This window comes from Lycium ferocissimum, chromosome 1 (assembly GCF_029784015.1).
Source record: "Lycium ferocissimum isolate CSIRO_LF1 chromosome 1, AGI_CSIRO_Lferr_CH_V1, whole genome shotgun sequence".
Taxonomy (NCBI): domain Eukaryota; kingdom Viridiplantae; phylum Streptophyta; class Magnoliopsida; order Solanales; family Solanaceae; genus Lycium; species Lycium ferocissimum.
Window position 1 is genome coordinate 60,959,945 of NC_081342.1, and position 16,921 is coordinate 60,976,865.

The following is a 16,921-nucleotide window of genomic DNA, read 5'->3' on the forward strand; positions in this document are numbered from 1 at the left end:
CCCTAAACAATGTGCTCACAAAAGCTTCTTCTGGTGAATGTGTTATTATTGAGAATTGCAGAATGGATTAATTGAAAGACCTTAGAAAGCTCACTTCAAACACTAGGCCACACTCTTGGGCACGCGCACAAAAATTGACACTAGGCCACACCCTTGGTTACACACAAAAAAATTTCAGATAATTGATGACTAACACCCGATGGAAATTTAGTCACGCCCATGATTTCAGATCCAGTATGGCGTTGAACGCAAACAAGAACGTGTATCAACATGTAAGAATCACAAACTACTGTAAAAATGTAATCTTTTCATGATGACCATATTCTCTTTTATCCTTTCTTCTACAAGAGATATTCCAAATAAACTGAAGTAGATATTATTATACAATAGCATTTTATTTATCAAATTGAACTAACAGTAAAGAAAATGGGGCAGTTGCTCGTTGCTGTAATTTATATAGGGGCAAGTGTTTGAGTGACTTGTACTTCGTGTCTCAAGTTTTTCTCCGTTGGACACCTTTCAGTAAAACGTCCATAACTTTTTGTAGGAATGTCCAAATGACAAACGGTTTATGGCATTGAAACAGACTCGAAAGGCTTTGACTTGATATATAGCTAGAGCGTGATTCGTTATAGACTTAAAGTAATGATGGTATTGAAGTTTTGCCTTGTGCGCGATCATTTGAAACTTTAGTGCGCCGTTTAGTTTACAACTTGGCTTGATCCTAGGCTCTCCTTAGACCCTAAATCACTTCCAACAAAAAGAGCAAATGGTACATCCCTGTTGCCATGCTTACAAAAAGGAGAAGCCCTTAAGTTTCAAAACAGTCTGTTAAGTAATTATATTATCTTAAGGACTTGATCCGCTAATCAATATTTTACCAAGTAGCAGATGGCGTTTAAAACTGGGTTCGGTTCCTGTTTAATCTAATATTAAAACAAAGAAGACACCAAGAATAGTTCATTTACATTTTGCATTTAGAAATTTGGAACTTAATAAACCAAATGGCTTAGTATTAATTGGTCAACTCACAATTTGGAGCAATATCCAGAAATTAGTAAACTTTCTTCGCCAGCTACAACAATTCGTTATCACTACTGTTTAGACTTTTTTGTCAATTTAATTTCTTATATTGATTCTTTTTACAAAAAATATGCCTCTAGAGAATACATGAGACGTGTTATGAAATAATTAAGCGTGGATATCCATTTGCGTTCATAATTCATAGAAGAATGAATTTTTTTTAATTTCTATTACACAACTTTTCATTGTCATAATACTTTCACAACTTTTCATTGTCATAACTCCTAAATAAGTTAAAGAGTCGTGTTTATGCCATCTTTTGGTATTCCACAATGTAATCCTATAAATAGAGACGTTGTTATTAAATTTTTGTTGGCGACACTTTTAGAAATAAGAAAATTTGTCCTTTCTACATTTCTTATTTACATCCTGTTCAGTTGTTCCATATTATTCTTATTTTACATATCAAGATACATAGTTAATGATCTTAAGCCTTAACTAGTCAACTTATCCGCACATTGCATTTGCACGGTCGAGATTAAAAAAATCATGAAACAGTTTTCTTTTAAATTGATCTAGATATAAAAGAAATTTTTTTAATACTCTCAAAAACTCACACACACACACACACACATATATGAAAAAGCTCCACAAATAAATATATAAAAACCAGAAAAATATATCTAAATAAAAGCCTCCCACTTTTGATAGTTTTAATTTGATTGTGACATCAATTTATGTGTAGCTTATATTAGAAATTCGAAAAGTCTTACTTAACTTTTCGTCTTGCACTATAGTTATTCTAATACACCTACTTACTTTTCCTATTCCACCATAAAAGTTACGGTATTTATTATTATATCGGATTATTATTTACCGTTATTAATTATAAATATCATTTACTATAAGTAATTAATAATCCGATTTTTTATGAACATTACTTTTTGTATGTGCCTTATTTTAAAGAACTCAAAAGTCTTTAAACATAGCTATCCAGATTCTTCTTTTCTGCTATAATATTATTTATTAGATGCTAAAAAATCATTTTTGATCTTTTATGGCATCAAACGTTTTTCATTCTCCCATAATTTCTTATTGATTACGTATTTTAAACTTTCTAAGCGCAAACAAAAATGTTTCTTACTTCTTTGCAACGAAGGAGAACAATTCTGTTTCACTTTTTTTAAAAAAAAAAAAAATTAAATAAATGCAACATGTAGAGAAGCACCTCTAATTCTTAATATTCAATTAGGAAGCAACTTTTAAGTCTGAACCAATATATGGTTTAGCTACTTCAAAACATATTCATATCTCTAAATGGTGAATTGGTATTTATCTAATAATTATTTTTACTATAAAATCTCCATTGCATTCGATAGCTGAGAAACTAAATAAGTGCATGAACTTATAGCTTCAAATCGAACAATCTTGATTAATGAAATGGAATATAGTTTAAATAGCATATATCTTGTTTCCGTTTGACTTATATCTTGGATAATTTTTTGTCTTCCATCAGATATGCTTCTTCAACATTTACCCAAAAAAATTCACAAAGATAATCAGAAATTTAAAAAAAAAAAAAAAAAAAAAACCATTAAAATCAGCAACTTCGCGTAAGATTTGACATTTGTTAGGTCGAAGTTCATGTGAGAAAAAAGTGTCTTTTGGTAATTCCGAATTGAAACAGCAAAACGCCGAAAACGTTTCACATAGTTATTACGAATTGAAATCGCAAGTTCAAAAGCAATTCAGTGATCCCGTTAACACAATAATACATACATCATCATATAAGTTTAATTTTCTTACACGAAGATTATCGGTTCAAATATTCAGGCTCTTGATACCACATGTAAGATTAATTTAATGCACATAGGATCTTTAACACAATAATCTTATATGGAGACAATACGGAAAACATACCTGATGCGGAAGACATTATAATGAAAGTGGAAGCGTTACTTGTAGAAATTGGTTTCTACCTCCTTACCCTAGCCTTACATTAAAAATCCTAATGGGCGGAGGGAGGACCATTTATAGGGGTTGAGACTTAATAACACCTAGTAATCAACTTATTGCCTAGTTTATGGTTGTTATTTCCTTTTCCAAAAGAAGAATGATTTGTAAGAACATCTGTTGATTTTGTTATATTTTGAGGTTTTGTGCAATATTCACAAGGGTTGCTTCCACTTTCCACTAAAGATTCATTTTCGGTCTCACCGAACACCGGATCTTTTTACCTGTGATCTGATTGTGGCATTCTAAATTGCCCAATAAGGACCATTTGTACCTTTCAATATGAAGACCCTTAATAATAAACTAAGATGACCCTAAACAATGTGCTCACAAAGGCTTCTTCTGGTGACTTTGTTATTATTGAGAATTGCAGAATGGATTAATTGAAAGACCTTAGAAAACTCACTTCAAACACTAGGCCACACCCTTGGGCACGCGCACAAAAAATTGACACTAGGCCACACCCTTGGTTACACACAAAAAAATTTCAAATAATTGAAGACTAACAGCCGATGGAAATTTAGTCACGCCCCATGATTTCAGATCCACTATGGCATTGAACGCAAACAAGAACGCGTATCAACATGTAAGAATCACAAACAACTGTAAAAATGTAATCTTTTCATGATGACCATATTCTCTTTTACCCTTTCTTCTATAAGAGATATTCCAAATAAACTAAAGTAGATATTATTATACAATAGCATTTTATTTATCAAATTGAACTAACAGTAAAGAAAATGGGGCCGTTGCACGTTGCTACCATTTATATTGGCGCAAGTGTTTGAGTGACTTGTACCTCGTGTCTCAAGTTTTTCTCCGTTGGACACCTTTCAAGAAACGTCCATAATTTTTTGTAGGAATGTCCAAATGACAAACGGTTTATGGCATTGAAATAGGCTGAAAGGCTTTGACTTGATATATATCTAGAGTGTGATTCGTAATAGACTGAGAGTAATGATCGTATTGAAGTTATGCCTTGTGCGCAATCATTTGAAACTTTAGTGCGCCGTTTAGTTTACAACTTGGCTTGATCCTAGGGCTCTCCTTAGACCCTAAATTACTTCCAACAAAAAGAGCAAATGGTACATCCCTGTTGCCATGCTTACAAAAAGGAGAAGCCCTTAAGTTTCAAAACAGTTTATTCAGTAATTATATTATCGTAAGGACTTGATCCGCTAATTAATATTTTACTAAGTAGCAAATGGCGTCTAAAACTGGGTTCGGTTCCTGTTTAATCTAATAGTAAAACAAAGAAGACACCAAGAATAGTTCATTTACATTTTGCATTTAGAAATTTGGAACTTAATAAACCAAATGGCTTAGTATTAATTGGTCAACTCACAATTTGGAGCCATATCCAGAAATTAGTAAACTTTCTTCTCCAGCTACAACAATTCGTTATCACTACTGTTTAGACTTTTTCGTCAATTTAATTTCTTATATTGATTCTTTTTACAAAAAAATATGCCTCTAGAGAATACATGAGACGTATTATGAAATAATTAAGCGTGGATATACATTTGCATTCATAATTCATAGAAGAATGATTTTTTTTTTAATTTCTATTACTTTCACAACTTTTCATTGTCATAACTCCTAAATAAGTTAAAGAGTCGTGTTTATGCCATCTTTTGGTATTCCACGATGTAATCCTATAAATAGAGATGTTGTTATTAAATTTTACAACAAGATATACATAGTTAATGATCTTAAGCCTTAATTTTTATGTTACATAAGGATCATTTATGCAATTAAACTCATACTAGTGTCGTACCATTTATGTTACTGCACTGCTATTTTTTTATTATTAGATCTATATCTATTGGGGTGTTTGTGCCGTTGGATTGTTTTTTTCTCCCACCATTTCAACTAGCCGTTAATCATAAACTAAACGGCCAAATACATGATCATATCACTTCTTTAAATACCCGTTACTTCCTTACCCCTACTTCATCTTCTATATTTTTCTTCTAAAAAACCACCAACAATTTCTAAAATCAATTCAAAATTCCAATTTCTTCATCAAATACAATTCAATGGGTCTTTCCGACATCACTTCATCTGAGTCCAAGTCTCACTGTCACCGTTCTCACCAAATATTTCGTTTAACAAATTACATTCTCTTAGGTGCATCGACCAGTTGTATCTTCCTTACACTCTCTTTACGCTTAATCCCCTCATTATACGGTGGCCTTTTCATCCTCCTCCATGCTCTCACAATCGCGGGTGTGGTCCCCGGATGCACGGACACTATGACCCTAGCGGGGTCCCACCTTTGGTATGCCATTCACATGGTGTCTACGGTTATAACGGCAATATTTCAAGGTTCAGCTGCTGTTCTTATTTTCACTAAGACAACTGATTTTTTAGGAGAATTGAAGTCTTATGTTAGTGAAGAATATGGTGTTGCAATATTGAAATTGGTTGGTGGATTGTCCATTTTGATATTTTGCTTGGAAAGGGTGGTTTTGCTATTGGCTTTTGTTTTGAGGTACAACGCCTTCGTGGAAGGAAAGATGAATTCAAATTCTAAAAACAACTATAAAGTTGATCAAGATGAGAATTTGAAAATCCAAGTATAAAATTTATTTATTTATTTATTTGGGAAGAATCACCGTGTTCCAAACAACCTTGATTATTTTATTCATACTAAAATAAGGAATACGAAAAATGAAGGCTGAAAGCAATTTTCTTAATATTTTGAGTTGATGCTCAAAATTTTCTGTATTGAGTTTTACTGATTGCTATTGATGGCTTAATTTTATTTACTTAATTTGGCTTGATCCTGGAGATCTCATTTGTAAGTTTTACCAGCTTTAATTTGAGCTATAACTTGCTGAAAAAAATTCGTTAACTGAGATATATATGTCAACGAGTGTGCTAATTTTGAATTATAAATCGAAATGTCAGCTTTATTTATGTGTTAATGAGAAGAAATTTGATAGTAATAATTTAAGAGTCGATAAAAAAAAAATGCATACATAATCATAGGACGACATGTCCTTGATGACTGGACATGACTTGTGGTCCAATTCTTTTTGTGTCACGTTCTATTTTCCTTGTTCCCTTCTGAGGTATGAGAGGTCATTTATGACCAAAGACAAAATACATGTAGATTTATTCATTTGATTCGTTTTTAATTTCATAAAGACTTTTTTATGTCCAAAGTGAAGAATATGGTGTTGCAATATTGAAATTGGTTGGTGGATTGTCCATTTTGATATTTTGCTTGGAAAGGGTGGTTTTGCTTTTGTATTTTGCTTTGAGGTAGCCTTCGTGGGAGGGAATGGAGGAGTTTTTTCGTTTTTCTTTTTTGGGCTGATGAAAGGAAATTTTATAACTGAAATGTAAATGCAGAAAGTAGGGGTGTACATGGACCGGGTTGGTTTGGGTTTTTTGACCTAAGGTTTTTTGGTTTTCTCGGATTTTTCGGGTTTTTTTTTTTCGAAAAAATCTTCATACAAATTATAATTTTTACTCCAAATATTTTTTTAGACCTAGTAAGATACAATTATATAATTAAGGTGTTTTTTTAAGAAAATAACAAAAATGTGAAATGAGTGATGACATTGTAATAAAATATTCAATAAAAAAGATAATGAAATAGCATAAAATAAATATTGTTAATTAATAAGCCATAGCGAAAATGATCATTATCTAAGAATACTAAATCATGCTAAAATAAGTACGATTAATAAGTATTAATTACATGATAAAGAAAAAAAAGTTTATATATTGTCATTGTTTACATTAACAATGCAAAATTAAATAATAGATATTCAACATTATTATCAATCTTAGTGTTAGGTAAGCCTAGCAACCGGTTTGGACCTGTCAAAACCGGTAACCGGTTATTAAACCGGCCGGTTTCCGGTCTAAAACTAGGAACCGGTGGCCTGTTCCGGTTAACCAGTTCCAAACATGAAAACCGGAACCGGCCGGTCCAAACATTTAAAAAAAACTTTTTTTTTTTGTATAGTATATATATATTATAGTATTTATTAGTATATTGTAGGTATATTTATATATGTTATATAAGTTTATAAGTAAAGTTTATATATTTACTAACTAACAACATATATGTATATATATATATTAAGTTATATGCTTAAGTTATACTACATATACCTAAAATATATTAAAAATATACTTATAATATCAATATACTTAAGTTATAAAATAGAAATTTACAAACTTAGAAAAAACTTAACTAACAGAAAAAACTTAACTTATATGTATTATAACTTAAATAAATATATATGTTTAAGTTATATGTATACGATATACTTAAATAACTTATATATATACTTATAACTTATATATATATATAGTAATATATATGTTTAAGTTATATGTATACTATATATACTTATATATGTTTAAGTTATATGTATTATATGTTTAAAAAAAAATTTTGACCAGTTAACCGGTTTTAACCGGTTCCGATTTACCGGTCCCAAAAATGCAAAATCGGACCGGTAATAAATCACCGGTTAACCGTGACCGGTAAATAAGTTCGGTTCCGATTTAACCGGTCCGGTTACTGGTTTGAACCGGTTAAACCAAACCGGTTGCCAGGCTTAGTGTTAGGCTTGAATTACTTTTATTAGCACTAATATGGATTTGGTTTGACTTTATTTGAGTTACTAAAATTTATGGGCTATAAATCCTATTGGAACATTCAAAATTCTAAATCCAAACTTGAAGTAATATGTTAAAAGACAAAAACTATGAAAAAACTTAAGAAATATTACTAAGTTACATTATAAGCAAATCTTTTATGTATAAAATATTTAAATATTTATATACATGTAATGTCGGGTTGGTTTGGTTCGGTTTGATTGTTTTTAGTTAAAACCAAACCAAACCAATTATGATCGGGTTTTTTTTTCAACACTAAACCAAGTCAAACCAAACCACTCATCAGGTTTTTTTTTGTCAGTTTGATTCGGATTATCGATTTGGTGCGATTTGTCGATTTTTTCATTGTAAACCCCTAGTAGAAAGTAACAAAGTCTTTGCGCTAATTACTTCACAATTGTAAAACTGCTAAAATCCAAAATTGAGAAACCGGCGAACAACGTCAGTAAAAAAAAAAAAAAAACGATTTAGTCTGTCGATTTTTTCAATTTTTAATTATCTTTCCACTTTTTTTCTTGTGCAATCTGTTTTCTCTTATGTTATAGAGGCTTAATAGATACATTTGGTTATGATTCCCTTTTTGCACAGTATTTATATGAAATGTAAGAACAACATATATTATTTCATTACGAGGTTCACAATTATAAAAGTTACAATTAGTTAAGTTCACAAAGTTTATGATTTACTCATTTTTAAGGATTGAATAAAGTTGCATAAAATATAAAGCATGTCAAGGGTAGAATATTCAAAGTGGTATGCTCGATCAAGTTAAGACATCGATGCCGATCACAACTAGATCAGAAGTCGGGTAGTGACAAACTTCTTTCCTAATTTTACTTTTTTTTGGGTTGTATCCTCGAAAGAAATGAGATCGCTTGCCCTCTTATAATTTTAATAGAAGACATTGACATTTTCAAATTTCTTATGTGTTATTTTTCAGATCCCTTATGTGTAAAAATAAAGATCTCTTGTAAAAAGGTTATAAAATTAAAAACATTTTGTAAGTGGCCTACAAACCCACTTCTCCCGTATCCTCGAGGTCTCACGTGCATGGTTTTATACCAACTACAAATTGAGCTAACTTGCTGATATATCTAGTAACATGAGTTGTCAATGGTTGTGCTAATCTTGAGCTATAAATCAATGACTTGGTGGTTAGTTTTATTTAAGTACATGTTTTAGGGAAGAAAATTGATGGATAAGTATTTTACTAAAAAACAAACAACCATTCAAACAAGGGAAAAGGTGCAAATATAACCCTCAACATTGTTATTTAGAGCACATATACCCCTCGTTAAAAAAGTGGTGCATATATACCCTTGCCGTTACACAAATGGTGCAAATATACTTTTTTCGCCGACATAATTTTTTTTAAAAATCATTTAGCTTATTTTTTAATTAAAAAAAGATATCACGTGGCTTTAAAAAAATAAGTTAGCCTATTTTTTTTGGTAGACTTAATTTTTTAAAGCCACGTGGTAATTTTTTTCTGGCGGATCGGGTCTGGTTCATTTTAAAAAATGGCCAAACTTATTTTTTTTTAAAGCCAAGGAGATATTTTTTAAAAACGAACGAGACAACCCACTAGAAAGATAGATTGCCTCGTGGCTTTAAAAAAATAAGTCTACTAAAAAGAAAATGGGAGACTTATTTTTTTATAGCTACGTGACATTTTCTTCATTAAGAGATATAAGCTAAATGATTTTTTTTTAAATTCTGGCAGCGAAAAGGGTATATTTACACCATTTCTGCAAAGGCAGAGGTATATTTGTCCATTTATGTAATGGGAGGGGTATATATGCACCAATTTTTTAACGAGAGGCATATCTGCTCTAAATCGCAAAGTTGAAGGTTATATTTACGCCTTTGCCCTTCAAACAGTAGGATATTTCTTCAATGATTTGTGGACCAACTTTAAATGTTAACCTTCAATTTGTTTTATGCCCTTTTAGGGAGTGATAGGTCAGTGATGGCCACAGGCTGGCATCTGATTCGTTTTCATTTTTGGTACAACATTATTCTCGATGTTATATCACAAAAAAAAAAAACCAGTTGTATGATTCACTATAAAAATTATTTTAGATTTATATGTCTTTTTTTAAAAATCAAATGATATCAGTAAAAAAATTTAAAGGATTTACATGTCATTTTTTTTTCTAATTTAAATTGTAATTGGTCGTAGGAAATCACTGGAAAAAGATGTCTTGCAATAGTAATTTGTACTGACTTTCATTGTTTGAAATTCTATATGGTCCTACCGAGCACCAAAAGCTTAGAATTGTCTTGATTGAAATGAAATAATTTGTTCAAACAACAAAAAGATAGTATAATAATATTAACACGAAACAAAAAAGTAACCACATCATACAACTCAGAACTCCTGTAATTTAGGTAAGTGTTTGGAAATGATTTGGTCGATTTTTTTTTAAAATTTTAAAATTAAAATATAAAATAATATTGTAAGTTCTAGTATGGGTGTTCATGGGTCGGTTTTGATATGTTTTTAGTCAAAACCAAAATCAAACCACCAAATATAATGCATATTCATCGGTTTGGTTGTTGTCGGTTTGGTTCGGTTTTTAAGAAATCTAACAGTATTTCTCTCTTTCATTTTTTTTCTGTATGATTAGGAAAGACTTTTCTACTATTTTCTAACTTATAATCGCATATTAGCCTTTATTGTGATAGCTATAATTTTCTTGGATTATAGAAAAAATGTCTTAAGATCTATAAGCTTTAATCAAATGAATATAGTTTGTAAGAAATACAGTTTTTTTAAGGTAAATCTCATAGTTGTTTTTTCGATTAAATGAGTTTGGATTCATGAATTTCTTTAAGAAATAGGCTTAAAGTGAAGTTTTTTTTTTTTTTTTTTTTTTGGTAACTAACATGATTTTATTAATCACGAAAGTAAGCATTTACATAGCGACAGCCCAGGAAACACACCCGGCTATCTCAAAAAAGAAACACTAAAGACTCCTATAAGGTGCAGATTTTATTAGCCTAATAGAGACAAAGAAAATTTTGGTGAAAAAGTAAACAAAATATTTAAAAGTATTTATAAAAACTAATATATTGTATATATATATTTATAAATATTGTGTATTATTTTGTTAGTTCGGTTCGATTTTTTATTCGGTTTGTTTTTAATAAAACAAAGCCAAACCAAACATTATTGATTTTTTAAATTTAAAATCAAAACCCAAACAATTATTGGTTTATTTAATTATTTTGTTTGGTTTGTGGTTTGAATTGATTTTTAACCAAACCATGAACACTTCTAGTACTACAGTAATTTTTGTCCAAGAACCTTTATAAGAAACCAATCATCTACACAATTTTTAAAAAAAAAAAAAAAAAATTGTCTTCTCTTCAATTATAAGAAAAAGAAGAAGGAAAGAATTAGTCTTTATTTCAAATTCTCAAAATAAAAACGTAAATTCCATAGATAGACCAAATTAAAGTTTTACAACAAATTGTTTTGAACACTTTTATAATATGATTAATTGAAATACAATTACTTCAAAATAAAATCTAATATTATAAAAAACCAATACAAAACAGTTAACCTTATATTTGAGTATCAATCAATTAGAGCCTTACATAGCGAGGGGTTAGGTACTAGATTTTGAAATACTATAAGTACTCCATTCATCTCAGGGTAGTTGTCATATTTCGCTTTATGAGAATCAATTTGATTAATTTTTAAAATAAATTAGATTAGATTAATTTAATATTTTAAAATTACAATTTAAATATTAAAAAAGCTACAGGAAAAGTAATTTAACAACATACCCAGTATTATGCAGATCTTACGCCTATCTTGGGAGGTAGAGAGGTTGTTTCTGATAGGCCCTCGGCTCAAGGAAAATCATGTCAAAGCATATCAAAAAAATAACGGTAAATATATTTGGCACAACCACAAATGACACAACTTGGCACAATTCCACCTTTTTAGGGGTATTAATGTAATTCCACATGGCCTTTGAGGGTGTACCAGTAAATTCCTCTTTTTTCTATTCGATTGATACCCTTTCTGAAAAGTTAGAGGGAAAAGTCAAAATAATTTAAATTTTATTCTCTCTTTCTTTAAGACCATAATTACTTTTTCTTCCCATTAACATTCAATAAGAAAAAACGTGCAATACACCTATTCCAAGTACATCCATTTACCTATTATTGTTTCATTGTGAAGCAAATTAAAATAATAAACTGTTGAAGCCCGCAATAGTGGAGTAGTTTTTTATTTTTCATATTTCTTATGGATGGTATAATTATAGTAAAAAAAGTAAGAGGAATAAAAAAAAAAAGTACATATTTACATGCCTATTTTTTTGTAAATACGACTCCAAAAATATCTTCACTGGATAAATCAGATAATTATCATATGCAATATATTGTTGACATGTTGAAAAAATTCAAGCTCAATCCAATGGCTAAGGAATTTTTTCTTCCTTCTTATAATAATCGTGGTGGTGATCAGATGTTTCTCACTAACTTTGTACCAGCTAATAAGACTGATGGTTTTCAATATAATAGAAGGGTATAGATTTCATTTTTTTTTTTAATTCTGATTAAAATTCTTCGTTATTTTTTTTTTTTGGAAATTGATGTTTTTGCCTGTTTTGTTTTATGGTTCGATTCAAAATTGAATTAGTGCAAATTAACTAAGATTAGATTAGGATTGAGTAAAAAAAATTTGCTAAGTGTTGATTTAATTTTGTCAATTTAAAAAAAATGTATGTAACAAGTAATCAACACTATGGTTGGGATAAAAAAATGAATCAACTAGAACATAATCTAATCTAAACCTAACGTTCTCTTCTCTCTCTACACGGAGGCCTGGGGGCGTAGCCATTGCTGCCACAGCTAGTTGACTTTAACTGAAACATTAAATTATCGCAATTTAGCTAAGATTAGCTATAATTGAGTAATAATTAGCAAGTTTTGATGTAATTCACTAACTTTTTTTAAAAAAATGATGTAACAAGTGTTCAACACTATAGTTGACTTTAATTGAAATATAGGATTGATTCAATTTAGCTAAGTATTATATAAGATTACGTAAAACAAGTTGATAACTATTGATTCAATTTCATCAATTTAAAAAACAAAATGTATGTAAGAGTTTGTCAAAATTATGGTTGACTTTAATTGAAACATTAAATTATCTCAACTTAGCTAAGTATTAGATAGAATTAAGTAGCAATTAATAAATTTAGATCTAATTCAATCAATAAAACAGCGGATGTAACAAGTTCTCAATACTATGATTGACTTTGATTGGAACATTGAATTGCTTCAATTCACCTAAGTATTATATAAGATTGAGTAACAATTAGCAGCATTTGATTTAATTCTATCAATTGTAAAAGAAAAAAGAAAATGCAATTAGTAGTCAGTACTATGGTTCACTTTAACTGAAACATTGAATTATCTCGATTAGTTAAGTATTAAATGGAAAAAAGTAACAATGAGCAACTTTAGATCTAATTCAATCATTTTTTTTTAAAGAGTGGATGTAAAAAGTAGTCAATACTACGATTGACTTTAATTGAAACAATGAATTATCTTAATTTAGGCAGGTATTAGATAGAATTGAGTAGCAATTAGTAAGTTTATATCTAATTCAATCAATAAAATAGTGGATGTAACAAGTAGTCAATATTATGATTAACTTTAATTGAAATATTGAATTGCTTCAATTTAGCTAAGCATTATATAAGATTGAATAACAATTAGCAACTTTTGATTTAATTCAATCATTTTTTAAAAGTAGATGTAGCAAGTAGTCAATACTATGGCTGACTTTAATTGAAACATAGAATTATCTCAATTAGTTAAGTATTAAATAGAACCCCATAGCAATTAACAAGTTTAGATCTAAATCAATCAATTTAAACAAAAATAAAGGATGTAACAAGTAGTCAACCCTATGGTCCACTTTCATTGAAACATTGAATTCCTTCAATTCAGTTAAGTATCATATAGGATTGAATAACAATTTGCAACTTCTAATTTAATTCAATCAATTTTTTTAAAAAGTTGATGTAATAAATAGTCAATACTATAGTTGACTTTAATTGGAACATTAAATTATCTCAATTAGATAAGTATAAAATAGAATTGAGTAACAATGACCAAGTTTAGATCTAATTCAATCAATTTAAACAAAAAATATAGATGTAGCAAGTAGTCAACACTATGGTTGATTTTAATTGAAATATTGAATTGCTTCAATTTAGCTAAGCATTATATAGGATTGAGTAACAATTAGCAACTCTTGGTTTAATTCAATCAATTTTTTTTAATAAAAAAAGTAGACGCAACAAGTAGTCAATATATGGTTGACTTTAATTGAAAAATGGAATTATCTCAATAAGTCAAGTATTAAATAAAATTGAGTAACAGTTGGCAAGTTTTGATCTAATTTAATCACTCTAAAAAAAATAATGAATGTAACAAGTCGTCAACACTATGATTAACTTTAATTAAAAGATAAAAATTATCTCAATTTAATTAAGTTCGATAGAATTGAGTAGTTATTAGTAAGTTTAGATCTAATTCAATCAATAAAATAGTGAATGTAACAAGTAGTCAACACTATGGTTGATTTTAATTGAAACATTGAATTGCTTTAATTTAGCTAAGTATATGATTGAGTAACAATTAGCAACTTTTGAGTTAATTCAATCAATTAAAAAAAAAGTAGATGTAACAAGTAGTAAATCCTATCGTTGACTTTAATTAAAATATGAATTATCTCAATTAGTTAATTATTAAATAGAATTGAGTGACAATTAGCAAGTTCATATCTAATTCATTCAATTTAAACAAAAATAGTGGATGTTACGAGAGTTAACACTATGATAATGGTTGACTTTGATTGGGATATTTAATTATCTCAATGTAGGAAAGTATTAGATATGATTGAGTAACAATGAAAAAGTTTTGATTTAAGTCAATTATTTTTTTAAAATATGGATGTAGCAAGTAGTCAACATTATGGTTGACTTTAATTACAATGTTAAATTATCTCAGTTTAGTTAAGCATTGAATAGGATTGAATAACAATTAAGTTTTGATTTTTTTTTTTTTTGAATAGACGATGCAACAAGTGGTGTCTCTTCGTAGACATTCAATAAAATTGGAACGATACAAAAAGACTTAACAAGCAGTCAACACTATAATTGACTTTGATTGAAGTTGAATTTTCTCAATTTAGCTAAGCATCAACCATTATTAAGTAAAAATTTTACCAAGTGTTGATTCAATTCAATCATTTTTTTTTATATAAAATAAGTGGATATAACAAGTAGTCAAACACTATGATTGACTTTAATTGAAATGTTGAATTATCTTAGTTTTTCTAAGAGTTAGATAAATTTGAGTACCAATTAGCAAGTTTTGATTTAATTCTATCAGTATTTTTTTTTAAAAGGATATAACAAGCAGTCAACACTATGGTTGACTCTAATTGAAATATTAAATTATCTCAAATTAGCTAAGTATTAGACATGATTGAGTAATAGTTATCGGCTTTTAATTTAATTCAATCAACTTTAAAAAAAATAATGAATGTAACAAGTAGTTGACATTGTGATTGGCTTTAATTAAAACATTGAATTATCTCAATTTGTTGAGCATTAGATAGGATTGGATCGAATAAATATTTTGTAAGTGCTGATTTAATTAAATTAATTTAAGAAAGTAAAATAATAGTGAATGTAACAATTAGTCAACACTGAGTTGACTTTAATGGAAACACTGAATTATCTCAATTTAGCTAAGTATTAGATAGAATTGAATAACAATTAGCAAATTTCGATTTACTTCAATCATTTTTAAAAAAAATAAATAGCGGGTTTAACAAGTAGTCACACTATTGTTGACTTTGAATTAAAGATTTATTCTAGCAAGAATTTAGATAAGTATTAGATATAATTGAGGAACAATTAGCAAGTTTTAATTCAATTCAATCAATTTAAAAAAAAAAATGACAAAAACTGGATGAAACAAGCAATCAACACTATGATTGATTGTAACTAAAATGTTGAATTACTTCAATTTAGCTAAATATTATATAGGATTGAGTAAATATTTTTACTAAATTTTGATTCAATTCAATCATTTTTTATATAAAATAAATGCAATTTCGTCAAAAAATTAGACAATTTTTGGATGTAATATAGGACTTTTTTTTATACTGTTTAAAAATATTTATAGGGTACATTAACTTGTAGTTTGTATTGATAGACCGTATATATAGGTTGACCAAATAACTAAATTAGGTGTATGTATAATTTTTTTTTTTAAAACAAACCACTAAGTAGACTTAGTGGATATTTTATTAGGAAATCAAACAAAAAGATACGTAAAACAAAAGAGTCTTAAAACAATAAACAAAAACAAATGTCAACTAAGAAGCCTACCAAAAAAGCTTTCTAGGTCCATGCTATGTATGTATAAATTATATAAAAATATTAGAGGGAGATAAATTTATGGGTTCTAGGTATTGGAAGAATGAAAAGCTTAAGCATGTTATGTGTAATAATTGCTTTGTCTTGAAGGAAAAAAATTTGGAGGGAAATACCACTTTTTGGAGCCAAATCTTCATTAAGGGTAATTAAGACTTTTTAATAGGGTTGTGCTAAGTTGTGTCATTTTGAGTTGTGCCAAATAGCAACACCCAAAAAATAAATAATGTCACTGCAACAATCATTGCAAAGAACTGTAGAAAACAAGTCAAATCAGTCAGGAAAAGAAACAGTACTACAACAAATAATACGATCATCAAAAAACAAACAAGAAACAACATATAGTAACTGAAATCAAATGATAATAAGCTACAGGGAAGTACTACGACCCCTAGTATAACTGAACACACTAAACAACTCTCTAATGTCCACTAACCTTCGATTTTAATATGTATCCTCAACTACTTGCTATCTAAAGTGCTTTTGCGCCACTACATGAAAAGTATAATAAGCAATTCTTCTTATAGTAATATATGGTGAAAACAATATCTTAAAATGTTGATCAAAATTAATGTAATTTAACTTTTGAAAAATGAAACATGACAAATATGAGAGCATTTAGTAAATCTATTCTAATAATAACAATAATAATAAGAGGAAAATATTTATTTGCACATGTAATATATTGAGGAAAATTCCAAAAATGATATATAGATATAAATATAGTAACAACGTTAGACAATTTGTGCTACATATCCCCTTCG

General features: G+C 28.8%; 1 protein-coding gene across 1 annotated transcript; it reads left to right on the plus strand.

Moving 5' to 3' along the window:
• The first annotated feature begins 5,015 nt into the window (after window positions 1-5,015).
• LOC132030363 (uncharacterized) lies at window positions 5,016-5,667 on the plus strand. Its single transcript, XM_059419976.1, has one exon. The coding sequence runs from the start codon at window positions 5,076-5,078 to the stop codon at window positions 5,619-5,621; it is 546 nt and encodes a 181-aa protein (XP_059275959.1). The 5' UTR covers window positions 5,016-5,075; the 3' UTR covers window positions 5,622-5,667.
• Window positions 5,668-16,921: the final 11,254 nt, after the last annotated feature.

What these genes read in the sequence shown, in the direction of transcription:
- LOC132030363 (XM_059419976.1), top strand. Translation starts at nt 5,076, where the DNA reads ATGGGTCTTTCCGACATCACTTCATCTGAGTCCAAGTCTCACTGTCAC.